At 53.0% G+C, this 26265-nt stretch overlaps 3 protein-coding genes across 7 annotated transcripts in view; 2 read left to right on the top strand and 1 right to left on the bottom strand.

Moving 5' to 3' along the window:
• MYRF (myelin regulatory factor) overlaps nt 1-17444 on the top strand; it is a 39371-nt gene extending 21927 nt beyond the window's left edge. For 2 of the 5 annotated variants that reach the window (XM_033062367.1, XM_033062369.1), the window contains exons 5-27: nt 661-982; nt 1314-1486; nt 1699-1822; nt 6611-6806; nt 7431-7507; nt 7996-8106; nt 8363-8453; nt 8999-9199; nt 9782-9890; nt 10322-10431; nt 10898-11058; nt 11484-11556; nt 12110-12198; nt 12519-12587; nt 13086-13166; nt 14312-14397; nt 14499-14660; nt 15318-15596; nt 15677-15767; nt 16081-16155; nt 16266-16368; nt 16875-16949; nt 17141-17444. In XM_033062367.1, coding sequence (XP_032918258.1) covers nt 661-982; nt 1314-1486; nt 1699-1822; nt 6611-6806; nt 7431-7507; nt 7996-8106; nt 8363-8453; nt 8999-9199; nt 9782-9890; nt 10322-10431; nt 10898-11058; nt 11484-11556; nt 12110-12198; nt 12519-12587; nt 13086-13166; nt 14312-14397; nt 14499-14660; nt 15318-15596; nt 15677-15767; nt 16081-16155; nt 16266-16368; nt 16875-16949; nt 17141-17227 — 2945 coding nt within the window. In that variant the 3' untranslated portion in view covers nt 17228-17444. The remainder of the gene's footprint in view (nt 1-660; nt 983-1313; nt 1487-1698; nt 1823-6610; nt 6807-7430; nt 7508-7995; nt 8107-8362; nt 8454-8998; nt 9200-9781; nt 9891-10321; nt 10432-10897; nt 11059-11483; nt 11557-12109; nt 12199-12518; nt 12588-13085; nt 13167-14311; nt 14398-14498; nt 14661-15317; nt 15597-15676; nt 15768-16080; nt 16156-16265; nt 16369-16874; nt 16950-17140) is intronic. The other 3 variants (XM_033062371.1, XM_033062370.1, XM_033062368.1) reach the window with 3 other exon arrangements.
• A 4186-nt stretch (nt 17445-21630) lies between these two features.
• Nucleotides 21631-22351, bottom strand: TMEM258 (transmembrane protein 258). Its single transcript, XM_033063769.2, has 3 exons — nt 22226-22351; nt 22025-22134; nt 21631-21877 (listed from the first exon to the last, which is right to left on the bottom strand). The coding sequence occupies exons 1-3, from the start codon at nt 22349-22351 to the stop codon at nt 21751-21753; spliced, it is 363 nt and encodes a 120-aa protein (XP_032919660.1). The 3' UTR covers nt 21631-21750.
• A 17-nt stretch (nt 22352-22368) lies between these two features.
• Nucleotides 22369-24740, top strand: FEN1 (flap structure-specific endonuclease 1). Its single transcript, XM_033063768.1, has 2 exons — nt 22369-22417; nt 22878-24740. The coding sequence occupies exon 2, from the start codon at nt 22879-22881 to the stop codon at nt 24025-24027; it is 1149 nt and encodes a 382-aa protein (XP_032919659.1). The 5' UTR covers nt 22369-22417; nt 22878; the 3' UTR covers nt 24028-24740.
• The last annotated feature ends 1525 nt before the right edge of the window (nt 24741-26265 follow it).

Below are 26265 nucleotides of genomic sequence, written 5' to 3'. Positions count from 1 at the left end.
AGGAAGGAATTCTTCACTATGAGGGTGGTGAGGCCCTGAGATGGATTTCCCAGAGAAGCTGTGGCTGCCTCATCCCTGGAAGTGTTCAGAGCTGGGCTGGACAGGGCTTGGAGCAACCTGGATGGTGTCCCTGCCCAGGGAAGGGAATGGATCTGGAATGTTGAGGAGCAGGGCAGGAAGGGACATGGATTTGCATGTCCCTCCACACCCCAAACATTTCTGTTGGTGCTGGTGTAGTCAAATCCACTCTAATTATGGAATGGCTTTGGTATCCCATTCCAAATAGAGGAGGAGAGAGGTGAATCGCATTTGAATGTCCCTTTTTATTTATTGAAATTAAAGGATCAAAGTCTCCTCCTGGTTCCAGTTAAAATGTTTAAAGTGCTCCCTCAGAAATCCTCCCTAGAAGTGCTGGGGGTGTTCAGGTAATCTCATTATTCTTCTCCCTTACTGTCCCATGGAATTGATAGAATCTTGGAGTGGTTTGGATGGAAAAGGACCTTAAGGCTCATCCCATTCCAACCCCCTGCAATGGGCAGGGACACTTTCCCTAGCCCAGGTTATTCCAAGCCTCATTCAGCCTGAGAATCCAAGACAACTGAGTCAGTGCTGGACCTGGGATCAGGAAACTCTTAACTTTGCCTCTTTCTCCTTTTCCAGATCCTCACCTCCTCCGGACCATGACTCCCGAAAATATGTGTCACATGACTCCCCCTTCCCGCCTGGAACACCCTCCTCCTCCTCCACCACCTCCTCCTCCACCCCCTCACCTCCAGGGTCCCCCGCCACCGCCCCCACCACCCCCTCACCCCCTCCAGCCGCAGCACAATTCCCACTTTCCCGGCCTGCAGCGGGAAATGTTCCTGAAGGCCGAGCCCCTGATGCCTCCGTACGGCGTTGGGCCGGGAATGGCGCCCGCCGAGCTCCACCATGCCCAGCAATCCCAGATGCTGCACCAGCTCCTCCAGCAGCACGGAGCAGAGTAAGGCTGGGAATGGCAGGGCTCAGGGAATGGCACCTGAAGGGTGGGGTTCAGTGGTGGGAACAAACGATGGGAAATCTGTGGAAGGTTCCCTGCCTGTGGCGGGGGGTTGGAACCGGATGAGCTTTAAGGTCCCTTCCAACCCAAACCATTCCAGGATTCTGTGGAATTAAAGATGTGGCTCAGCACATGAGTGACCCAGAGCCAGCAGTGTGGGATAAGGTGGGACAGCGCTGTGGGAATGTTGTTTTCCGTGTGAGATCCCGCTTGTCCCGGTCACGGGTTGCGGGATTGTCACCTCCCAACTCTCCATTCCCTGCGGTATCCGCAGCCTCCCAGTGCATCCCGCCAAGAAGAGGAAACACTCCGAGTCCCCCCCCAACACCCTCAATGCCCAGATGCTCAACGGGCTGATCAAGCAGGAGCCGGGAATGGGATCCGTGCCGCTCAATCCTGATCGCGTCCAGACGCCTCCCTGGCACCAGCCGGGTGCGCTCTCACCAGGTACCCCCGCTATTCCCTGAATTCCCTGAATTCCAGCCACGCTCCCATCAGGCCAGGGGTTTGGGAGGAGGTTGCCAGCCTGTGGGATTCACCCCTGGCCTGAAAGTCAGGAGGGAAGCTTCAGGCAGTGCCAGTCGCTTCTTTGGGCTTCCTCCCCTCTGGATACCCAGTGAGTGAAATCAGGATTGAATCCATATTAACATTCCCTGCAGGCCTGATTCAGGATAACGACAGCCTGAATGGCTCCTACCTGGATCCCAACTTCCAGTCCATCAAGTGGCAGCCACACCAGCAGAACAAGTGGGCAACTCTGTATGATGCCAACTACAAGGAGCTGTGAGTAATTCCTTTGCTGCTGGAAAAAGCAGGATTGACATTCCTCGTGCAAATGGCAAGTTGCTGGGGTTGGGAGCATCCCACTCAAAATGTGGGATAAGGATCTCCCTGGGCTGGGCTTTGTGGTGGAGGTACTGTCCCTTTCCTACTGGGAACATTACTCCTCCACACTTTTTATGGATAATTAAGGAATAGCAGAAGGCATTTCAGCAGCTTTGGTGACAATTCCATGGCCACTCAGACCTTGCTCACCATGGCAAATCCAGCCTTGTCCTGAGGAAAGTTGGGACCAGCAGCACCTTTTCCCCCTCCCTGGGTTTACCAGGATCCTGGATTTTAAATTTAGGGTTGGGAATTCCTGGTGTGGGTGGCTGGAGGTCATGCGTAGCCACTTCAGGACAGCTTGAGCAGCACGGAAAGGAGCTGGAGGAGGAATGGGAATGGTTGAGGAGGCAGAGAAGGAAGGGATTTAGGAAATCTAGAAGGTAGTGGACAGGCCAGAGAGGAAGGCTGGGATGACCAAGACAGGGAAAAGAGAAGTGGGAAGGTGGAGACAGCGCACTGGGGAGGAGGAGTGCTCAGGAGGAAACCACTCTGGATCCTCCCTGCATTCCTGGGAGGTGACAAAGAGCTGGCAAGCAGTGGGATGGCTCCCAGGAACCTCCCAGGGACCCTCTGTTCCCTCTCAGCTCCCTCCCTCCTCTTTCCACGCTGCCAGCTGGGGTGCTGTGGGGGACACAGAGCAGGGAATGCTCCAATGCCTGTGGATAACCCAGGACTATGATCACACTTTGCCTGGGAATGGGAGCCAAGGGCTCTAAGGGTGGGGATTGAGTCCCAGCTTTCCCAGACAAATCTGCTCATCCAGTCTTTATCCCATTTTCATGGTGGTGCCAGGGCAGGGAATTCTCTGTTGGAGCTGGTCTCTGTGGCTGTTTTCCCTCCCCACTGCAGGAGAGGGATAATTTGGGAAGACAATTCCTTCTGGTTTACCAAGCCATTTCCATAAAAGAATGTCAGCAGCTCCAAAGCCATCCTGCACCTTTTCCTGCTCTCCACCACCAGCTTGCTCCCTCTGGATGGTGGGATGAGGAAAGCTGAGCATCTCCCATGGATGCTACCCCCAAATCCCTCTTCCATGTGCAGGAATTCTACTGCCACCTCCTGTGACCTCTGCCTGGACATGTCACCTCTTATCCTTTGGTTTTCCAGCCTCCCTTTTCCTACTCACTGCTTCCTGCTCTGGGAAAATGATTTTCCATCCCAAACACATCACAGCTTGTCCCAGGCCATTTCCAGGCATTTTTATTCCAGTTCCAGAGGTTTTTCACGCACCCTGCTGTCCCCAGGTGGATTGGCAGAGACAAACTCCGTGATATTTTCTGCTGGACACGGAGGAGTTGCTGGAGAACACCTACAAAACCAGCCCTGCTCTTTGGATCCTGGGATCACTTCCCTAATTCCTGCTTTCAGGATTTAGGGTAAAAGCCAGAGCAAACCCACTCCTGGGGCATTGAGGTCGTCATCCTGTTGTGTAAGGCATAAATTCCATTGAGGTGACTCCATGGAGATTTGAGGAAGCCACGTGGGCTTTGTTGTGGTGCTGGATTTGAGCAGAATTAAGGGTTAAAGGTTGATTAATTAATTTTTAGCTCCACATTACCTCAGGGGACTCTTCCTGCTCCTGTGCAAGCTGCACCTACATCTCTTTGTAAATGGAATATCCCTTCATTCTCCTGGTGCAGCACTTTCCTGGGATAATCCGTGAGAAACACAAACAAAATTTCCATCTTTCCTTGCTCCTATGATGGCATTTTTAAGGATAATTAATTCAAGTTTGGCAGGTGGGAATTGTCTCCTTCCTTTCTGCTTTTGGGTGTCCACAGCAAACGAGCAGCATCCACATCCAGATCCATAATTATTCCCAGTCTGGTTTCTGCTGCCGTTCCCAGTCTGGTTTCTGCTGGAAGCTGTCCCCAGTCTCCATGTGCTGTTTGAGTTCCCTGTGATCCAGGTGCCCAAAACCTTTTCACAGCCTCAGGAATGTGAATCATCTGAATTATCTGATTTTTCCTACTCTTGATCCTAAGAAAAGAGTCCAGAAAGGAGGTGAAGGAGGGAGAGCATGGGAAGCTGTCCAGGTTCTTACCAGATTCTTGGGAGTGATTACAGGGCAAAAAAGTACAATTAATGCTATTCCATGTTTTCCTCCCTTTGCCCACAAAAAATTAGGTTCCATAAGGGGATGGGATAAGCATTAGGTTCCTGTGTCTCAGGTTTTGCCAAGGAATCTGTGTTGTTGAAGGAGACAGAAATCCCTGGATTAATTTTATGGATAGCATGCAATGTTTTTGGCTTTTTGCTCTGATTTTGTGGTTTTAGGCTCAGTGAACTTTTCCAGGGATGAGCTGGTTTCCAGCAGCGGAGCCAAAGAGGCCTGGAACCGGGCAATTCCCTAATTTACTCCTGGGAGAAGGAGCCATTCATCTCCCTGACAGTGGGCTCTGATAAATTCCAGCTCCCTCCTCCTTCTCCCAACTTGAGGGAAGGCAGCTGGGAATAGTGCAGCCCTTCATGCTGAGGCCAGAGCCTTGGAACTGGGAAACTGGGAAGGTGCTTTTCCCATCCAGCAAACTGCTGCTCTCTGGGGGATAATCCTGGGGTTTTGGGGTTGCACCCCTTGGCTGGGAGAAGTGTCTGGGGAAGCAGCTCCAAACTTGGCTGTGCTGCACATCCTGGATCTCACTGAGGGAAGGGAGACCGGTGGGATGAGGTCCAGACCTGCTGGATGTGTTTTGGGATATGTGATACAGGGTGCTGGATCATGGATGTATCCTGGGAAGCTGAAGGGAATACATGGTGTGGACACACAGGTGGGGTTGTGTGGGAGAGATGGCAGTGTCCAGTCCTGTCAGCTGGAGCTTGCATCCTGGAAACAAAAGAAATCAGGGAATACGTGGAATTAGGGAATGTTTTTGGATTAGGGGTCTCCCAGTATTATGTCTTAGGAGTGGTTTAGAAAGGGGAAACCTGGAAGGAAGGAATGGGGGAAAATGAGCATCCCTCTGCCATCCTGCTAATGGCCAAATCCCAGTACAATTCCCAGTGAGGAGTTTGTAACCCCTCACCCTCACTGGGATGGGGAAAAAACCTCCTCTGATCCTGCCCTTCTGTCCTGCCTTAATCCGCCCCTGTCAGTGGGGATATTTGGGACCAAATAATCCATTTGACCCCAGACCTTTTATTCCTGACTCTGCCCTTTGGCCCCTGCACTCTCCCTGAAACAGCCAGCATGGAAAACAGCCTCTTCCCTCTGATCAATCCCAGTGCAGAGATAGCCATTGGGAAAATGGGAAAATCAGTGATAAGGAACCTCTGAAACCAGTGGAAGACCCGGAATTTCCAGAAGGCAGAGGAGGGGGACCCTGCCTGTCTCCCCTCTGTCAGCACATATTTAGCAGCCATCAGTTTTCCCATTTGGGAAGCATCCATGGCTTGGAAGTTCAGACAGACCCTCCCTCTCCTTGGCTTTGCCAGTTAAAAACAAAGTTGGAAGAGTAGCGAGCACTCCATGAAAACAACTGGGAATGGCTTTGCTTGGATCCCCTTGGGATGAGGGTGCTTGGATCAGCTTCAGCTGCGTGTCCCAGTCCGGAATATCCAGATGGAGAATCCGGGGCTGAGGCTGGGAGGAGGTTGAGGAATTCCTCTCATGCCTCTGGGCTAAGGTAGTGCTCTGCTCCCACCGCCTGGTTTGTGTCTGGAGCAGGGCACAGCATTCCCAGCTCCCTGGGGCGTAAGGAGCGAGTAGTTCCTCGTGGCCATCCCAGAATTACTCATGGCAGCCTGGAATCACCCCCAGCTCTCATCCACATTAACTCCTCAGGTGGTTGCAGAGGGAGAATGGTTTTATTCCAGAAAAAAAAAAGGAGGGACACCAGTGAAGAATCCCTATCTCCTGCTTCCCTGTCTCCTGAGTTCTGCCACATTCCTTACTGTCAGTCTGTCCACCGCCCCTCCCGGTCTTTCTGGAGGTGGAAGTCAGAAGTGGTTTGGTTTGGGGGGAAAAGTACTCCATAATTTTTCAGCCTGAGATCCAAGGTTGGGGTGAGCTCCCCTTTTATCTCATGCCTTGTTCCTTAATTAAAAACAATGGGATTTGGGTGTTCTGTGGGATGAGGGGCAGCTCCTTCCCCCCTTCCGAGGGCCCACCAGCGCAGGACTGGGCTTTATGGATGGTGAGCAAAACGGACTCGCTGCAAAGGCCACATATTTCCCTGATTCCCATGGAAACCAGCCCATTAAGGAGATGTAGATTAAACCTTTGCAGCTGGTGTGTGCTCATGGAGCAGCCAGGACCCCTCCTCCTCCCTCCCTCTCCTCCTCCAGGCCGGTGAGCTGGGAGCTTTTCTGCAGCAGGCAGAGCAGGTGGTTGTGATTTCAGCAGGAATTGGGGATAGGGGGGTGCAGCCTGGTGAGAGGTGACACCGGGAATGCCACAAGGTGTGGGTCAGTCTAAGCTGCTTCTCCCAGTGAGCCACACTAAAGGGATGCTCCAGGCTTTGGATCTCCATATTAATTCCCAGTTGAACGGGAAGAGCCGTAGGATGATGCGGGAAGGAAGGAACCTTACGGATCATCCAGTGTGGATCATCCACCAGCAGGGACACCTTCCACTAGCCCAGATTGCTCCAAGCCCCTCCAGCCTGGAGCATGGAACACTTCCAGGGATGGGATATCCACAGTTTGTGTGGGGAATTCCTGGTCTCACGCACTCCCTCTCCCCAGCCCGATGCTCACGTACCGCGTGGACGCCGACAAGGGCTTCAACTTCTCCGTGGGAGACGACGCCTTCGTGTGCCAGAAGAAGAATCACTTCCAGGTCACTGTGTACATTGGAATGCTTGGTGATCCCAAGTATGTGAAGACCCCTGAGGGCCTGAAACCCTTGGAATGCTTCTACCTGAAGCTGCATGGAGTGAAGGTAACGGAGCTGAGGGAATGTGGTGAATCCAGCTAGGAAAAGTGAGGCTGGGAGGTGGCTGGGAGCAGGTGACACCACCTCTTCATGTAGTAGAGGAATGTGTGGAATCACACAGTCATGGAATTGGTTAGGTTGGAAAAGCCCTCTAGGATCATGGAGTCCAGCCCTTCTCCCAGCATTGCCAAGGCCACCACTAATCCATGTCCCCAAGAGCCATATCCACGCAGCTTTTAAATCCCTCTAGGAATGGTGACTCTACATTCAACAATAATTCAACACTGCCCTGGGCAGCCTGTTTCAATGTCTGACCACCCTTTCCATGAAGGAATTTTCCCTAATATCCAATCTAAACATCCCCTGAGGCCATTGAAATACAAGTCCTAAGATGGGCTCAGTCTGGCTATCTTCAGGATTGCTTCCTTTGACTCCGGAGGGATAAAAGCCCTTCAGGAAGATCCTTCCACCCTCAACTATTTGAACACTTGGACAATGCCCACACTCAGGCTGGGTGTTCAGAGTTGGATCTACCCAGGCATGGAAGAGTGGGCAGAGAGCTGGGAACAAGGAGGTGGGATGGGGAAGGTCTCTGTGCTCTGTGCCACATTCCCAAATCCTTCTCTCCAGCTCGAGGCCTTGAACCAGTCCATCAACATCGAGCAGTCGCAGTCAGACCGCAGCAAACGGCCCTTCAACCCTGTCACGTGAGTATGTCCACGTGGGAATGAACATCCTGTGAGCCCAGGGAATAGGCAACAGCAGGAGAAGGTGGGGAAATGGTGGAGTGGGAAGTCTCCCACTCCAATGTGTGGGTGTCACACTCTCCAGTTTTCCTGTTTCCTTCTCCCTGCAATCCCAACCCTGCTCTGTACCCAGTTCATAGACCTGCCATGGTGGAGGAGGCCAGGAGATGGCCATTCCCAAAAAAGCTGTCCTCTGCAGGTTGTGGCTCCAGCCTTTCCACACCTCAGAGCAGCCTCAGGGTGTGAAAAATGCATTGCAGGTCCCAAGATTGGACCAGTGTCCAGCTGGGAATGAGTGAAGAGTGTTGTTGGGTTCAAGGCTTCCAGGTGCAGGAAGACTCTATACTTCCCACCTAAGGAAGGAAGAGATAGGAGAGGAGTGGGAAAAGATAGGCACCATTCCCAGATACACCACCCTCACTTATTCCTTTGTTTTCCTTTCCTTCCAGGGTGAACCTGCCCCCAGAACAAGTCACCAAGGTCACCGTGGGGCGGCTGCACTTCAGCGAGACCACGGCCAACAACATGAGGAAAAAAGGCAAACCCAACCCGGACCAGAGGTGAGGGAGGACATGAGGGCCTCCTCCAGAATATCTTGAGAATCATGTGGATCTCTGGGTTGGGCAGAGTGGCTGGAGCAGGATGTGGGAATAAGGCCTGGATTGTGGATACCAGAAGGGTGTCCCTGCTCTGGGAGGGGTTGGGGACACCCAGCTCAAGGAGAGGGAGCCCACCGTGGAGCCCAGTGCTCCAGAGGGGACAGAGATCCGGTTATTCCCAACACAAGATGTGTCCCTGAGCTGTGTCCCTCCACAGGTACTTCATGCTGGTGGTGGCCCTGCAGGCACACGCCCAGAACCAGAACTACACGCTGGCAGCCCACATCTCCGAGCGGATCATCGTCCGGGTAAATCCCTGTCCTCTCCCTCTGTCCCCACACTCCTCTGCTGCACCATCCTGGGCTGTTTCCCACATTCCACATCCGCAAAAGGTGTTCATGTGGCACTGGGGTCGTGGTTTAGTGGTGAATGTGGTGATGGTGCTGGGCTGGCTTTGATGTTCCTGATGTTTGATGTGGGAAAAGAAGGGAACCATTCCCAGGGTTTTGCTGGAGCACTCAGCTCCAAAACATGAAAGCGAGTAGTAAAATCCAAACAGAGACCTCAGGCAAGAAGTCCATGATGGATTAGGCAGCCTCCAGCATGCCCAGCACAGAATTTCAGGGAATTGCAGGCAGCTTGGAATGCTCTGAATTTGAGACCCTGGAGTATTATCCATGTCACTTGGTTTCCTGCTGTCCTGAGTGACTGGAACACTGATAGCTGGGATAACAGCTGAAGGGGGAGAGGGAGAGGGAGAAGGAGAGGAGGACCAACCTCCCCCATCTCTGCTTGCCAGCATTCCCCTCCTCCCTGCCTTTCAGTGAGTCCCTGTTTTCCCATTTCTCCCCAGGCCTCCAACCCAGGGCAGTTTGAGAGTGACAGTGACGTGCTCTGGCAGCGGGCGCAGCTCCCGGACACCGTGTTCCACCATGGCCGTGTGGGAATCAACACGGACCGCCCGGATGAGGCCCTGGTGGTCCACGGCAACGTGAAGGTCATGGGGTCCCTGATGCACCCTTCGGATGTGCGAGTGAAAGAGGACATCCAGGAGGTGAGAACCTGGAAAACAGGGTGGGCTTGGGGTCACCAAGAGTCTGAAGAGCTCCAATGTTTTTTGCATTCGGGATATTCCATGATCCTATGAGTGCAGAGCAGATGGAAAGTACCTTAGGATTCTTTCTGTCCCAGCACCGTGTCTTAGGGAATACTGACTCTTCCAGTAGCAAACAGTGGGAAAAAGGTGGAAAACAAGTGGAAAAAAGGTCAATATGGCAGGTACCCACACTGGGCCTTGCCAGAGCCTGGTGGAGCGGCTTGGCTCCGCTCTGAATTCCTCTCAGCTGGATTTGCTTGTCCAGGAAAGCAGGATGTAATCATATCACCTATTTTTGGGAACTGTCTCTTCCCTCTTCTGCAAGGAGACTCAGTCTCCTGATTTCCCTATCCAAGGATTTTGTTCCGACCTGGATATTAACCCTGGTATTTGTCCTTATGGCTGATCAGAGCAGGGTTCAGGGCTATCTCCCAAAGGAATTCCCATGGGCCATAGTGGGTTGTCCTGCTTGGATGCAGAGTGGTGAGGATTTGAGAAGCAATATCCCCTTGGGAATTGCATGTGCCTGTTTTGTCCCAGGTGGACACCACGGAGCAGCTGAAGCGGATCTCCAGGATGAGGCTGGTGCACTACAACTACAAACCTGAGTTTGCAGCCACAGTGGGCATTGACAGCACCTCTGAGACAGGTACATCCCATGGGAATACACCTATGAGCCAGCAGTGTCCCACAGGATTACACCTCTGATACAGGAATGTCCTGCAGGAATTCCCTGCCTTTCCCAGGCCTGTACCCAGCTGTGTACCAGGGCAGCCCCCCAGGTGTGGGATAGGCAAGAAGGGCCTTCTCACCTCCCAAATTAAGGAATCTAATGAGATTCCCTGTTTAGTGAGTGGGAGAGAAGGTGGCACTTCCCACAGTGAGAAGGTTTCTCCAGGTACACTCTGGTGGGATGATGACCCCTGTCTGTAGAATTGGGGAAGGAGCCTTGTCTGACCATCCTCTGCCCTTCAGGGGTCCCCAGGGACAGCTTGGAATGAGGAGGGGACACCCCTGGTGTCATTCCCAGTGTCCAGAGGGTTCAGGATCATCCCATCCCACTGTTCCATCTCCACACAGGTGTCATTGCTCAGGAAGTGAAGGAGATCCTCCCAGAAGCTGTCAAAGACACTGGAGACCTGGTCTTTTCCAATGGGAAAACCCTAGAGAACTTCCTGGTGGTGAACAAGGTTGGTGGCAGCCAGGAGGCTGTGGAACCTGGCTTGAGGGAATTGTGGAGCTGGATATGGAAGAGGGAAAGTGTGATGCCTGAGAAAAGCCCTTAGATGAGTTTCAGACCTGGCTGGTCTTCCAGAAGTCAGGAGCAGCCCTGGGTGGATATCAGACACCCAGGGAGGGGTAGGGAGGGAGGAACCAGCCTGGTGCTGGTGAAATTTGGCAGCATCTCCCTTGGGAAGGGCTCCTTGTTGGCAGCTTCCTGCAGGGAGGCTCCCAATCCTAATCTCCCCTTCCTAGATAAGATAAGGTGCTTATGTCAGGATAACCTGGAGCATCTGGTTTCCTGACCTTTCCCAACCTGTGGCAGCCTGGTTGCTGCTCTGGGAATCAAGGGGACAATCTCTCAGGGCACACATGGAGGGCATGGATCATCCAGATCCAGGTGTGCCTCAACCTGCTGGCCTGATTGCCTGGCAGGAGCGGATTTTCATGGAGAACGTGGGAGCTGTGAAGGAGCTGTGCAAACTCACGGATAACCTGGAGACACGGATCGATGAGCTGGAAAGGTGGAGCCACAAGCTGGCCAAGCTGAAGAGGCTGGACAGCATGAAGTCAACTGTGAGCTCTGGAGCCTTCAGGTACCCATGGAGCCACAGGGAATGTCCCCTTTCATCCCAGGAAGCTCCAAGGGGCAGCTCAGATTGGGAACAGGGAGATGAGGAAGGAGTGGGATGTTGGCTGATGTCTCTTAGCCTGGAGTGGATTTAAACAGCTGAGCTTGGGGAGGGTTGGAATTCCTCGCAGGACCAACCCAACAAAACACCCAGCATGAAATGGTCTCCATGTTTCCCTAAAGTCAGTAGCTTTCTTGTGGCAAAGAGTTTCCCTTACTTCCAAAATCCTGACCCTGCTTATGCTGACTTTGGGGCAAAGCACCAAAAGGGTTTGTGACTGTCACATCACTAAGAGCTCTTTTCCTGCCAGAAAATCCCATTTTTGCTTTGGATGAGCAGGGAGAGCTATTCCTGCCCAGCTCAGCTCCATTCCTCCTTTCTCCTTGCAGCCAAACTGGGAGCCAGTTCAGCCGGGCAGGAAGCGTGCCCCACAAAAAGAGACCCCACAAAGTCACCAGCAAGGTAAGGGATGGATCCCAAAGGGGCAGAGAAGGTTCAGCCTGGGGAAAAGGAGGGTCAGGAGGAACCTCACTGTCCACAAATTCCTAGAAAGAATTGGAACCAGGAGAGTGGGCTCTCCTCCATGCCTTATCCAAGAGGGATCGGTTGTGCCAGGGGAGGAATAGGCTGGGTAATAGGGAAAATTTCTTCATGGAAAGGGCTGTTAGGCACTGGAGTGGGCTCCAGTGGTGGAGTCCCCATTGCTGGTGGGATTTAGAAACTGTGGATGTGGCACTTGGGGACATGGATTAGTGGTGGCCTTGGCAATGCTGGGAGAAGGGCTGGACTCCATGATCCTAGAGGGCTTTTCCAACCTCGGTTTTCCTATGATCTTCCTTTCCATCTCCTAATGGAGACATTAAATGACTTCTAAACTTGGGGAGCTCAGGATTTTCAGGGAGGCAGGAAGAGATCTCAGGCTGGGCTGGGAGACATCCATGCAAGGAGCAGAGCAGTGAGGGAGCTGAGCTGATCCAGGGTTTCCTGAGCTGATCCAGGATCCTTTCCCTCGCAGTCTCCGTCGGTTGTCCCAGAGCAGGCCTGCATCAGCCAGCGCTTCCTTCAGGGCACCATCATTGCCCTGGTCATCATCATGGCATTCAGGTGAGATCCCATTCCTGGGAGCATCAGCTCCCTCCAGCCCATCCATCCATGGGGTGTGCAGCGAGGGGCTGTGGATCCATGGCTTCTTCAGAGAATCCAGGAATGCTTTGGGGTGGAAGAGACCTTAAAGTTTATCTGGTTCCAACCCCCTGCCATGAGCTGGGAACTTCCACTATCCCAGGTTGCTCCAACCTGGCCTCTAATGCTTCCAGGGATGGGGCATGCATCTCTCCTGGGTTGGAATCCTGTGGAAGCAGATTGAATCCATGCCATACCTTGATCCCTGCTCCTTCTCATCCTGCCCTTCTCTCTTTTTCCAGCGTGGTGTCCATGTCCACGCTCTATGTGCTGAGCCTGCGCAGCGAGGAGGATCTTGTGGACATCGATGGGTGGGTATTTTGGGAATGGCTGGGAGGGATGAGGTCACCTCAGAGAGGCTGGAGCACAGAAACTGGGATTACTGAGCACAATTCCAGAGCTGCAAACCCTGCCAAGCACAGCTATCTGACGGCGATTATCTGGAGCAAGAAGTGAGGAATAGAGAAGGAAAAGGGAATGTCCTGTTAGGATGTGCAGAATGTTCCTTTGATGCCTCCAGCTGGACTAAAACAGCCTCATCCCACTGGTGCAGCAGGGCTGGATCAGCTTTGGGAGCTTGTGTAACATGATAATGAGTCTCTTTTTCTCCCTCTCTTTTCCCTCTCCCATTTTTCTCCCTCCTCTCCTCCTTACATCTCTCATCCAAACCATTTTCCTTCCACTTTGTCTTTGATCTCCCCGTTTTTGTCTTTTCCTTCCCGTTATCTTCCATATCCTCTTTCATTCCCTGTCCTCCTGGTCATCTTCCCACTTTCCTGTTCTCCCTGTGTCCCTGCACTGTCCTGTAGCTACTTTGCTGTACCCACTGCCTGTTTCCTGGCCCTCTTTCGGCACGGGGGTCCCGGAATTCCGGTCGCTCTGTGTCCACGGTATGTGACTGTTTCATTATTTCATTATTTAATTCCTTCATCCCTTCTCTTGATTTCTCTTTTTTTTTCATGCACCACGAAAGACCAAGAAACTGAAAACAGAGAAAGGGATGTGAGACTTCCAGTGGGATTGCAGGAGGAAGGGTTATGGATCTTGTCAGGGAAGGGCAATTAGGAGTAGGAGATGGAAAAATCAAAGGTTAAATAAAGAAATTGCATCCTGCAAGGAGAGCAGGAGCAAGATAAAGCTCTGTAAGGAAAAGGGATGAGGCAGTGGAGGAACATGAGGGATAAGGGTTGAATTTAGACTGGGATGAAGGTGAAGCTCCAGAGGCTTGTGCCCACATTCCCTTTGGGAGACTGGCACTGAGTCTCCTTTCACCTGGAAAAGAAATCCCTGTAATTAGACAAATATTGGAGATGACAAAGTGGGTTTTTAATTCCTCTAAATGAGTGCAGCTCTGTTAATCCCACAGAAACCTGTAGCCATGCTCAGGGACAGGTAAGACATGGACAGAGGTGGCCAGAAGTGCTCCTTGTTCTGCAGATGTGGGAGAAAGATTCCCTCCCTTTCCCATCTCCCTTACCCTCAGGAGATGCCTGTGGTGTCCTCAGCTCAAGTCTTGGATAACTGCAGTGAAACACCTGGAATTCCATGGGATGAATTGGGTGGGGGGGGTGGAGAGAGGGGGGGATTATGTGTGTTTCTAAGGAACAAGGTGAAGAACAGTCTGTCTTCAAGGGATAAGGGGCACAGTCCTTAGGGAATGGTGAGAGCTTGGAGCCTGTTGATTCGCGAGCACCTGAGTCCACCTGAGAGATTCCTGATGGGAGTCAAATCTGCCATGTGCACCCTGTTCCAGCATGTTCCAGGAGGGTTGCTGGTGTCCTCTGAACCAGCTGTGACTTTTCCCTGCCAGACATGGAACTGCCACACGATTCCCTGTGGAATTTCTGAGCTCTCCTTGCTGTCTTCATGGCTCATGTGCCTTTCTCCTGCCTTTCCCAGATCACTCTGTTCTCCTCCACATCTCCACTTACTGTGTCCCCCTTCCCATCCTCCTGCTGCAGCCACTTTTCTCCACCTTCAAGTGACACCATTGTCCACATCCAGGAGATTTCCAGCATCTTTTCCTGCATTCCAGGTCAAGCCAGAACATTGACAAGACACAAACAGTGCGATCCACAGCCGCATCCAACGGAGCCAGCAGCAGGAGCCCCCCAGAGCATGGTGGGTGATGGATTGGGATGGCTCTGGTTTCATGGAAGGGCCGCAGGACAGTGGGTGCTGTTCCCATTCCATCCCTTGACTTATTCCCTGTGTCCCTGCAGTCCTGGATGAGGTGCATGGAGTAGCCCTTGGCATTCCTGGTCGTGGTGTGCTGGCCTGTTTCAGCCCTCCCTGTTTTTCCATGTGCTGTTCCGCTGCTCCCACTGACATCTCCTCCGTTGTCCCCTCGGAGACCAGCCCTGCCCATGCCACCAACCGGACAGGTGAGGGCCAGCCCAGATTCCCAGAAATGCTGGGACGTCTCCAAGGTTTGTTTCACCTCATGTCCCTTGCCCTGCTCCTTGTGAGGAGGTCTCCTCAGTCTCCTCCAGGATGAACAATTCCAGCTGCCTCCAGATGCTTCATTATTCTCATTCCACTCCTTTGGAAGCTCTCTATAGTTGACACCCTTTCTATCCTTATCCTTGGATATATCCTTTGTACCCTTCTCTGCCCGTGTGGTGCAGTTTGGATCCTGTTCCCAGGGGGATGTGGGGGCTGGAAAGGATTTGGAGCTTCCCATGTTGCCAGCAAAAAGTCATGGGAAGCTTCACCAGGCACAGCTCACCTGAGCAGCCCTACCTTGAGATCTGACCTCGTTGCCTCCTCATTCCATCACCAGCTCAGTCAGGCACAGAGGGAATGGAAGCACAGAATCCTGGAATGCTCTGGGTCAGAAGGGATCTTAAAGCCCATCCGGTTCCACTGACCCAGGTTGCTCCAAGCCCCATCCAGCCTGGCCTCAAACACTTCCAGGGATGGGGTAGCCACAGCTTCTATGAACAACCTGGGAAGCATCAGTGACATGGGAACAGGGCAATCCCAGTGCTCCCAGCCTCTCTCTGCCTCTCATCACAACGTTCTTTCCCGTTTTTCCACAGACCAAAGCCAGCCCTCCCTCCTGCCAGTGACAAATATCAAAGCCAAATCCAGGGGCATCACCGGGAAATCCACCTCCTACACCAAGTGGCCAAAGACTCCTGACAGGTCTCAGAGCTTCGGCAGCCCCAATGCCAGCCCCTCCTCCCCCTTCTCCCACATCCAGGGCAAATCCAAGTACATCTCCAACCTCTCGCTCTCCCGCAGCAACTCCCGGCAGCAGCGCAGCCTCCGGCAGCCGGTGAGCGAGCGGCCCCGCACGGAGCGGCCCGGCACAGATGGTATGTGGATCCCATCTTCTTTCCTTTCCAGCCCATGCTCTCGGGATTTTGCTGCTCCTACACATCCTGTTCTCTCCCAGTAGGGCTGAGCCCGGTGCTGCAATCCATCCGGATCCTGGAGATCAACCTGGCCATCCATTCCCAGTACTGCGCCGCTGCCGACGCCTGCAGGTGAACGGGAAGGGCTGGCTGGTGGCACCTTGGTGGTGCTTGGGTGGTAGCAACACTGTAGGAACAACAAATAGGAAAGTCTGGGAGTTTTCCCAAGATTTTCTTGGGTGTTTCTTGCCATCACTCCATGCTGCTGCATGGGAAGAGGAGCTGGTGCTCTCAGCTGTCCCTCAGGGGTTGTGTTTGGTGGTGGGCTCGTCCTTGGAACATTGGGAAGTTCTCCCCTCTGAGTTCTCAGCCTGCCAGGGATTTTGGGTTCTGTCCTGGCCTTCCCACAGCCTGGTGACATCTAATGCTCTCTCTGTGTTCCCAGGACCGGGAATTTCAGCTACCGCATCCCTGTGAGCCAGCGGACAGCCGTGAACACCAACTTGACCCTGGAGATGAAGTGAGTGCCCATGGATCATGTCCTGGAGTGGCTGATGTGGCCATGGTGTCTCCATGGGAAAGGGACACATGTTCCCCCTTCCAGGCTCTCATGGTGTCCTCTCTTCCCAGCTCCTCCTCCACTGTGTCCATCTCCCTCTGTGGCCTTGTCTCCAGTGATCCCTGCCAGGATGCTGTGAGCGGGAACAGCTCCACTGACTCCACAGATGCACAGGTAGGGAGAAGGAGACAGCTTACAAAATATACATGGAGTCACTGAGGGTGGAAAAGTCCAACCATTCCTTCAGCACTGCCAAGCCCACCATGTCCCCAAGTGCCACATCCACACAGCTTTTAAATCCCTCCAGGAATGGGGACTCCACTGCTGTCCTGGGCAGCCCTTTCCATGAAGGAATTTTCCCTAATATCCAACTTAAACCTCCCCTGGCACAGTTTGAGGCTGTTTCCTCTCATCCTGTCCTTTGTTCCCTGGGAGCAGAGCCTGATCCCATTTGGCTGCCCTCTCTCATCAGGGAATTGTGCAGAGCCAGAAGCTCTTCCCAGAGCCTCCTTTTCCCCAGGCTGAGCCCCTCCAGCTCCCAGAGCCTTTCCTCATCCTGGGAAACATCCATGGGTTCACTTGACAGCACGAGGCTGTGGATTTCCTCACAGATCCAGCCTGGAGAACATTCCCCAAGCTCATGCCTGATTTCATCCCAGCTCTTCCCCTTCCTTCCCCAGGACACCACGCACCGCTGGCCTCTGGTGATGCTGTCCTTCCGGGAGTTTTCCTACCACTTCCGAGTGGCACAGCCGGTGAGTACCCCCAGCTTGTCCAGGGCCACGTGGGAGGAGAGAAATGTGGGATTTAGGAGAGGTGGGAAGTGCAGGTTTAGCACCAAGAGCTTCCCACAGTCCTGCGGGTGGCAGGAGAATGATGTGTCCCTGCCCCAGCTCATAGTCCAGGCAGAATTCCACCCTCTCTAAGCTGCTTTTGCCATTCCCAGGGCCGAGCCGACTGCAGCACTTCCCTGGAGCAGCTGGGACACCTCTTCACTGACTATTACTTCCAGTTCTACTGGCTCTGTGAGTGAGTCCTGGCAGCACCAGTGCCCTCTGCTTGGAGACAGGAGGGGAACTGGTGCCACTGGGAGCCTCCCGAATTCCCTGCTCTGCTGGCCCCCAGCCCCACCTCATCCCCGTGTCCTGCGGCAGCTCTGGAGCTGGAATAGCGATGGCTGGAGAAACTGAAGCTCAGCACACACAGGACCTAAAAGCCACCACCAGCCCTGTGGTGGCTCATGGGGAGGACCTCACACCAATTCCCAGCATCCCACATCCCTCTTCTTCCCTTATGGGGATGTTTGTGTCCTCCATCACTCCCCCTTCCCCTTCCAACACTGGATTTGGAAGCGTGACACCAGACTGAGCGTGGACAGCTCTGCCACGTCACAGAGGGATGCTCCTTCCATGGACAGGAGCCCCATCCCGGTGCTCCCAGGTGTCCCACATCAGTTCTTCACAACACTGGAATTGCTTCAACACTGGAGCCCTTTCCAGGAGCCAAATGCTGGAGTTTGGCCTGGAAAGGATGGCTGTGCCTGGACCTACTGGAAGTCGTACACTGGAGTTGCTGTTCCTTCTGCTTGGCCCAGGGCCACTTCCCACAGACTTCCCAGAGACTCCCAGACCCGCCAATGGACACGTTCCTCTAGGAACAACCGGAGAAGGAGCAGCTTCGACATCATCCCCCCTCTTCTTTGTGCTCTTAAATCCCATATCCATGTGGGATATCCAGGTCTGGATGGATAAAACCCCCACTGAAGCTGCTGCTGAGGCCATGCCACACCTGGGGACACTTGTCCCCAAGCCAGGGGTGACAAATGACCGGGACTTAGCCACATTAAGTGTGGTGGGATCCGTTTTTGTCCACTTGGAAGCGGTGTGTGCGGAGCTGCCTGGTCGGCTCTGGAGCCAATGCCAACCTCTGCCCAGATGTGCAGCACTGGCAAAGCCCTGCAGAGCAAGGCTGAGTCCCTGGGAATATCAGGATCTGTGTCCAGGCAGGATCTCTGCCTTGGGAGAGGGGTGGTGTTCTCCCAAAAGTTGGGATGGCAGCAGCTGCAGGCTGTCCCTGCCCTCAGTCATGCTGGGGGGATTTGGGATATTTTACTGTTACAAGTCCTTAACTTGCTAAACTACTGAATTCTTGTGGGGGTTAAGCCGTAAAAAAAACCAGGAATTTCCTTCTGGCCCCATTGAGCCATGTGTGTCCTGTGGGAAAGCCAAGTGGCTCCCTGTGCTTCCTCCTCCCTGTCCTGCTCCTTGTGCTACAAAGGAGTTGTCTGTGTTCCTGGAGGCTCAGCCACCTCCAGGTTATTCCAAGATGGATTTCCCTGAGGAAACAAGTGATCCTAAGGACACTCTAAAGCTGCTCTGGAAAAACAAAGATGGGTTTTGTCCAGGCAAAGCGATGGTTCCTGGGTACGTCTGGTTTTGTCATCCCCCATCATCCTCATCCTGAGCTTATCCCAACAAAGCAGCTCTAAAATTCCTAGTAATGTCACTTGGGTTTGGCATCTGCCCCCAAAAACTGTTTGTAGGGAGGTTTTAAGGCCTGGAAACGCTGAATTATAGTTACTAAAATCCAGTGAATCCTGGGAAGCAGGAAATAGTGGGCAAGCAGGGAATTCTGAGCAGCCAAGCAGTTGGAAAACCCTTCCAAAAATTTCCCAAAAGTTTTGGGAAGCTCGCTGGGACAACAGGACCTTCCAAGGCTTGGGAATACCTCTGCACAAGCAGGGGGGCTCCATGCTCAGCAGGATTCTCTGTTTTTCCCTGAAATTGGGAAGGAAACACCTGGATGTAGCCGAGTGCTCTTCCCTCCACCTGCCCTGAGCAGTTTTTTCCTGGTTTTAAACTGGGAAGTGACTTCCTTGGCAGGTTTCTTGTCCCCATGGCAATCAGTGGCCCAGGCTGGCACATCCTTCCTCAGGTGAGTGATACCAAGCTGGGATAAAAGCCCCTGGAAGAGGAAACAGGAAATGCTGGGGAGGCCAGAGCCTGCAATCACCCCCCTCCCCTCAGCCAGGACACCCCAGCACATCCCACCCCACTCCTGAGGGAAGGAATCAATCAGTGGGGGCCCAGGAGGAGTTGGGATCTCTCAGGTGTCCCTGGGATGCTCAGCCATGGGATTTAGCGAGATCCCCAACAAACCAAGTGCCTGAGGGCTTGGAAACATGTCTAGTGCCTTTTTCCTTATGGAACAGCCCCAGGGAACAGTGTTTTCCCACATACATTCCCAAATGCTGCCTCAGAAATGGTGCCTGGGTGGTTTAACTGGGATGTGGCAATTCCTGGAGTGCTGAAGCCAGCCCTACCCACATGGAGCTGGCAGCAATCCCTGGGATCAGGAGAGGACAGGGATTCAGGAAGAAGTTTTTAGTGTCAACAGTACCTTATGTCTTAAAGTGGCACAGGTTGCCCAGAGAAGTTTTGGATGTTCCATCCCTGGAAGTGTTCCAGGATAGGTTGGATGGGTTTGGAGCTGCCTGGACTAGTGGAAGGTGTCCCTGCCCATGGCAGGAGTGGGATTGAATGGGCTTTAAGGTCACTTCCCACCCAAACCATTCCAGGATTCCATGATAAAAATCATCCATCGGCCGCTTCCCGGCGAGGCAGCAACGAGCTCCAAAGGGGTTCAGAATTATAAAATGAAGGAGTCATGGAACTGCTTCCAGACCTGTGGAAACAGCTGTCTGCATGGATTTCCCCCTCAAAACGCATCTCTGCCCCTTCCCTGTCCCCAATCAGTACCAAGAGAGTTCACAATCAGGCCTTTCCCTGCATGGGACGGAGGGAATTCGGAGCAGAGACATTCCTGGCAGGAAGGAAGACAAAAGGATGGAGAATGAGGCTGTTTGGGAGTTGTTTCAAAAGCAAATTCCCAACTCTTCTGCCCTACTGTTGGAGCTTAAAGCCTGTAAATAGAGACTATGGCACCACTGGAAGAATTAAGGAAAAAACCACCACGTAAAGCACTAATTTTGTTGGTTTAAATGTTGCTGCCACAGCTTTAATCACTGTATTTTGCCAGCCAGTTCGTAGAGTTGCATTTGTAGCAGGTTATTCTTGATTTCTGGTTTTTATTTGTGGGGAACAAGCGTGGTTTCCCTCTTTTCTTCCTGATTTATATTTATATTTTGCTAAATTTGAGGGCTGAGTCGCCAGATTTTTTTTTTGTTTGTTTGTTTGTTTTGTTTTGCTTATTTAGACTTTGTTTTATGCTGGAGGTAAATGTGCCCATATGAATAAAATATATAAATACTGCTTTGTATCCAAGGATGGCTCTTGGTGTTTTCCTCCCTTCCTAGGGAGTAACTCAGGTGAATGGCTGTAAAACTGACCATGGGATGGAGGAAATTCCAAGTCTTTAGTCAGTGGAAGTTTCTGGACATGCCCAGTTATGGTTCTTTGGAATGGGGATAGAAAGGAAAAAGGAAAAAGAATGAAGAAGGGGAAATGAAGAAGAAGAGAAAAATGAAGAAAATAAAGAGGGAAAATAAAGGTTAAATGGGCAATGGAAAAAGGAAGAAGAAAGCAGAAGGACAAAGAAAGGAGGAAGAAAAAAAAAAGGAGAGGAAAAAAGGAGAAAGGAAGAGGGGCAAAAGAGGAGAAAGGAAGGAAAAAGAAAGAGAAACTTGCCTCTGACCTTCCACTGCTCACATCAGAGGGCAGGGTCAAATCCAGAAGGATCCAAAAGTCCACAGAAGAAATAATCCTTTCCAAATCAATTTGGGCTTGAATTTGGAAGTGGAACAGTTTGAAACCTGGGCTAAAATTCCAGTCTGCCTCTGAAAGACACATAAATCAATTCCTTGTTTCTAGGCCAGGCAGTTAATTTAGGAATTAATGAAGAGCACATCCAGCACCACAAAACTCCTAGTTAGGGATGAGAACAGGCACAGCATTCCCAAAAAAAAAAAAGGTGAGGGGATGCAACGGCAAAGAAGGGTGAGGGATTAAAAGCAGATTTAGGATTTATTTTGCACAGCCTGCCTGCACCAGGACACAAGGTGGCACTGGAACACTTGTGAGCACTGAATCTGGATAACACTGGGCATATCCCAAGGTACCTGGATTTTGTGGAGAAAAGGAGGCTCAGCGGGGACCTTCTCACTCTCCACAACTCTCTGACAGGTACGACTGGTCTCTGCTCCCAGGAAAAGGGCAGGATAAAACAGCCTCAAGCTGCACCAGGGGAGGTTTAGGCTGGGCATTAAGAACAATTCTTTCCTGGGAAGGGTTTTAGAGCACTGAACAGGTTCCAGAGGTGGAGTCCCATCCCTGGAGGGATTTACTTGGGACACAGGTCAGTCGTGGCCTTGGCAATCCTAGAGGCCTTTTCCAGCCTTAGACTTCCCATAGTTCTATTGGAAAAGCCAGGTTTAAAAATAAAAAAAAAAAGAAGACAAACCAGCAGTCCCCAGTCAGGTGTGTCACAGAGCCACTTTATTGACCTGTGGGTCGCTGCCTGTCGCACACCACACCTGCTACAGGCGTTTTCTCGTTGAAATATAAAAGAAATATAAAAAGAGCTTCCCCGCGTCCCCCATCAGACGTAGATCCCGACCCAGAGCAGCAGGAAGAGGACGCCGAAGCCCATGAAGAGCGAGGCCACCAGCGAGATCAGCAGCTCCTTGTAGATGTCGCGGGTGTACTTGGTGGATGTCACCTCGTAGCTGCCAGCCGGGGTTAAGGTGCTAACAGAGGCCCAGCAAGGTGAGGAGACCCCCACCCGCTCCCCTGCCCGGGAATTAGAGCGATAATCCGCGATTGGAAACACAGCAAGGGGACGGCACCCCCCGCCCGCTCAGCCGCGGGGATACACGAAGAACCAGGCGGTGAAGAACATCCCGATGGCCAGCAGCACCACGGTGAGGTGCGGGAACACGGCCGGGTTCACCGGGCTCGTGTATCTGCTCATCGCCTCCAGCTCCTGCGGAGACACGGCGGGTGTTCAGCGGGGCCGGCCGCCACCGGGCCGGGCCCTCTGTGGCAGCCCTTGGTCCCCCCATCTCCACACTCACCATGTCGCCGGTCTCTGCTGCGACACGTCGGCTCCGCTCCCGCCGCCGCACGTCCGCCCCCTTCGGCCGCCGGAAGTGGAAGTGAGGGCGGGAACGAGGCGCGGCCAGCGCGAGGCGCTTCCCCATTGGCTGGCGGCGGCTCCCGGCGGGCTCGGCGGCGGAGCGCGGGAGCGGCGGCGCGCGAGCGGCCGGGTAATGGCGGCTGAGGGAGAACGGGGATCTGGGGGGAAACGGGGGGAGACGGGAGCTCTGAGGGAGAACGGGAATCTGAGGGGAAACGGGGGCTGAGGGAGAACGGGGATCTGGGGGAAACGGGGGCTCTGAGGCGGTAATGGCGGCTGAGGGAGAACGGGGGCCCTGGGGGGGTAATGGAGGCTGAGGGAGAACGGGGATCTGAGGGAGAGGGAATAGGGGTTGATGTCAGGCCTGGGGAGGTGGGAAATGGGGAGAGGAGAATGGGGAGGTGATGGTTGTAATGGTGAAGATAATCGAATTCTGGGATGGGAGGGGAGTAATGATGGACCGAGAGGGATAAAGGTGGCCTGAGGCAAGACTCGGGGTAAAGGCTGCCAGTAGAGTGATGGTTTGCAGGGGAAGCACTGCCCTTTTTGCTTCAGAGCCCCCTCCCAACATCCTCTTTTTCCCTCCCCAGGATGGGAATCCATGGCTTGGCCAAGCTTATCGCCGACGTGGCTCCCGGGGCCATCCGGGAGAACGACATCAAGTCCTACTTTGGCCGGAAAGTGGCCATCGACGCCTCCATGAGCATGTACCAGTTCCTGATCGCCGTGCGGCAGGGAGCCGACGTGCTCCAGAACGAGGATGGGGAGACCACCAGCCACCTCATGGGCATGTTCTACCGCACCATCCGCATGGTGGAGAACGGCATCAAGCCCGTGTACGTGTTCGACGGGAAGCCCCCGCAGCTGAAATCCGGGGAGCTGGCCAAGCGCACGGAGCGCCGGGCCGAGGCAGAGAAGCAGCTGCAGGAAGCGCAGGAGGCCGGGGAGGAGGAGAACGTGGAGAAGTACAGCAAGAGGCTGGTCAAGGTGACGCCGCAGCACACGCAGGAGTGCAAGAAGCTGCTGACGCTGATGGGAATTCCCTACGTGGAGGCCCCCGGAGAGGCTGAGGCCAGCTGTGCCGCCCTGGTGAAGGCCGGGAAGGTGTACGCCGCCGCCACGGAGGACATGGATTGCCTCACCTTTGGCAGCCCCGTGCTGATGCGGCACCTCACGGCCAGCGAGACCAAGAAGCTGCCCATCCAGGAGTTCCACCTGAACCGGATCCTGCAGGATCTGCAGCTGACCTGGGAGCAGTTTGTGGACCTGTGCATCCTGCTGGGCTGCGACTACTGCGGCAGCATCCGCGGCATCGGGCCGAAGCGCGCCGTGGAGCTCATCCGGGAGCACAAATCCATCGAGAGGATCGTGCAGCAGCTTGACACCAAGAAGTACCCCCTGCCCGAGAACTGGCTGCACAGGGAGGCCCAGAAGCTCTTCCTGGAGCCCGACGTGATCGACCCCGACACCGTGGAGCTGAAGTGGGGCGAGCCCGATGAGGAGCAGCTGGTGCAGTTCATGTGCGGGGAGAAGCAGTTCAACGAGGAGCGCATCCGCAACGGCGTCAAGAGGCTCAACAAGAGCCGCCAGGGAAGCACCCAGGGCCGGCTCGATGATTTCTTCAAGGTCACCGGATCCATCACCTCGGCCAAGCGCAAGGAGCCGGAGCCCAAGGGAGCAGCCAAGAAGAAAGCCAAGCCCAACAGCAGCGCGGCCGCAAAGACTAAAAAAGCGAAATAACCAGAGTGGGCGCCCGCAGACCTCTGGGATTGGGTTTTTGGGAGGCTTAAGGAGGAATTTTAGCCTAAGGACAGTGGTGTGTCAGTGCTGCGTGGTAGTGCTGGGAAGGAAGGGATGGGGGCAGCAGAGTGGAGCAGCTTCTGGGCACAAACACTCCCAGATTTCAGAATTCCGAAACTGAACAGTTGCAGAGCAGACTCAGGACAAATTAGATTTCAACCTGATCCCATCTGTTCCAGAAGAGATAGATGCAAGCAGAAACTAGATAGGTTGGAGGGAAGGCAAGCTGTACTTGGGAAGGAGGCTTCAAGTAATGAGGTAAAATTCTCCCTTGAACCCAGGAGAGTTCATGAAGGCTTTTCCTTCCCTTTTTGTGGTCGCTCTCCTTATTCACAACCCAGTTGTGATCTCAATTCCAGCAATATCCTGGCCTGCTTTTGGTGCGTAATCCAAACAAAGATGAGCCCAGACTGCACCTGTCCCAGCCTGAAATTTGCTTAGAAATGCTTAAAAATAAAAATATCCATAAGCCTAGAACTGCAGCCTCTTCAGTCCATGAATTCCAGAGGCATTTTTCTGTGTTGTACACACTTATAGGTCCCAGGATGGGAGTTAAAACCTTTTATTTTATTCTATGTTTTCTATAGTTATAGGTTTTTTGCTTGTGAGAGCCACAGGATGGGTTTTGTTTCAGAATAAAATTTGAACACAAAGACTCTGTTTCTCTTTCTCCAGGGAAGTGGCTTAAACCATGGTTTTAAATGAAAATCCCAGTTTTAGAGGGAATTCTGTAACAGTCAACAAACCAAACACAATCCAGAACACAAAATTCCAGTTTTGGGCTCTTTGGATGCTTCGTAGACATCAAAAATCCGTGAGTCTGCTCTTTGCCAGTTTGGAAAATAAGAATCTGGCTTGTTTTGTGGGGAAATTAATATTTATTACCCATTGATCTTGCTAAAATTGGGATTTATGTTTCCTTGCTGTGGATTCTCATACATGTTTCAATCCATAATTTCTTTTTAATTAAGTGTTCCTCTTTTATCTCCAAATATCTTCACAGGTACAGGAATGGTTTGGTGGTGGAGGGATAAAAAATGATTTTAAAATAATAATATCTGGAATAAGTCTGGGAAATTCACCGGGTTCTAAAAACTGCTTTTCCATCACCCTCCCCCTGCCTGGTGCTTCATGGTATTTCACTAAATTTTTCCTCCATTTCTTATTCCAAAGATTCCCACTGCTTCTGACACTGATATTACTAATAAATTCCAGTTCCACTCTTTATCCCAGGAGCAAGTGCTGTGGGAAGCTCGAGATCCAGCAGACCCAATCAGAGAGGGCACAGGGGATTTGGGGCTCCAAGGTCTGGGGCAGTCTTGGGATACTTTTCCACCTTTTCCCCTTTTCCACCTCTTAGTTCTAATTAAATGAATTTTCAACTTCTTCATCCCAATTTTCCGGCTGGCTGGACCATGTGTTACTCACAGCATTCCCATCCTGAATCCAAACCGAGCTCCTGGGAAGAAAGGAGCCCTGTCCCAGTGGAAAGCAGAACAGTGGGAGCTCTCAGACAGTTTTTGGGGAAACCCCGAATTTATGCAGCGCGAAGAACCCTTCGGAGTGCCCCAGCTGCTGCCACGAGCTGCATCCTGAGCCGTGCCGGCCACCTCCTGGGAGCCCCCTTGGAAGGGGGGTGCTCCCGTTGCCGCTGGAGCCTCCTGTCCAGCACTGCCCGCAGGGTTTTCTCCCGTGCCACTGCTGCAGTGTCCTGGGAGCTGTGCCGTGGGCAGCAGTGGCTCAGGGACCCTTCCTGCTGTGCCACTTGCGGCTGGGAATGCCTCGCTGGAATGGCTTGGGCTCCCAGTTGTATTTCCAGGCTTTTCCTGGCCGTGGGTGTCTGGTGTGTTCTGTGCATAGCCATGGCTCTGAGGAAGCAGGAAGAAGTGTCTGTGTGGGCTCCTCCATCTGGAGTCCAGCAGATCTCATGGAGGCTCTGGCAGCAATGTTGACCTTGGCTATTAACATCCCCGGTGTGGAGATCTTCCTTGTCCTTCCCAGCCAACTCCAGGGAGCGTCCTGAACATGGGACCAACTGCCTTTGCCGCTGGAGCCTCTTGTCCAGCAGTGTGCGGAGAGTCTGCCCTGATGGCTCCACTGCTGGATCCTGGGAGCCGTGGATTGGGCACCGGTGGCTCCAGGACTCTGCCTTCTTGGCAGGAACAGGCCAGGTGCACA

This window comes from Catharus ustulatus, chromosome 6, assembly GCF_009819885.2.
Source record: "Catharus ustulatus isolate bCatUst1 chromosome 6, bCatUst1.pri.v2, whole genome shotgun sequence".
In the NCBI taxonomy this organism is placed as follows: Eukaryota; Metazoa; Chordata; class Aves; order Passeriformes; family Turdidae; genus Catharus; species Catharus ustulatus.
This window is presented reverse-complemented; position numbering and strand designations above follow the sequence as displayed.

Coding starts and splice junctions, on each gene's coding strand:
- TMEM258 (XM_033063769.2), bottom strand. CDS start 22,351: ATGGGGAAGCGCCTCGCGCTGGCCGCGCCTCGTTCCCGCCCTCACTTC. Junction 22,135..22,225: donor CAGCAGAGACCGGCGACATG/GTGAGTGTGGAG, acceptor GTGTCTCCGCAG/GAGCTGGAGGCGATGAGCAG. Junction 21,878..22,024: donor TTCACCGCCTGGTTCTTCGT/GTATCCCCGCGG, acceptor CCCGGCTGGCAG/CTACGAGGTGACATCCACCA.
- FEN1 (XM_033063768.1), top strand. CDS start 22,879: ATGGGAATCCATGGCTTGGCCAAGCTTATCGCCGACGTGGCTCCCGGG.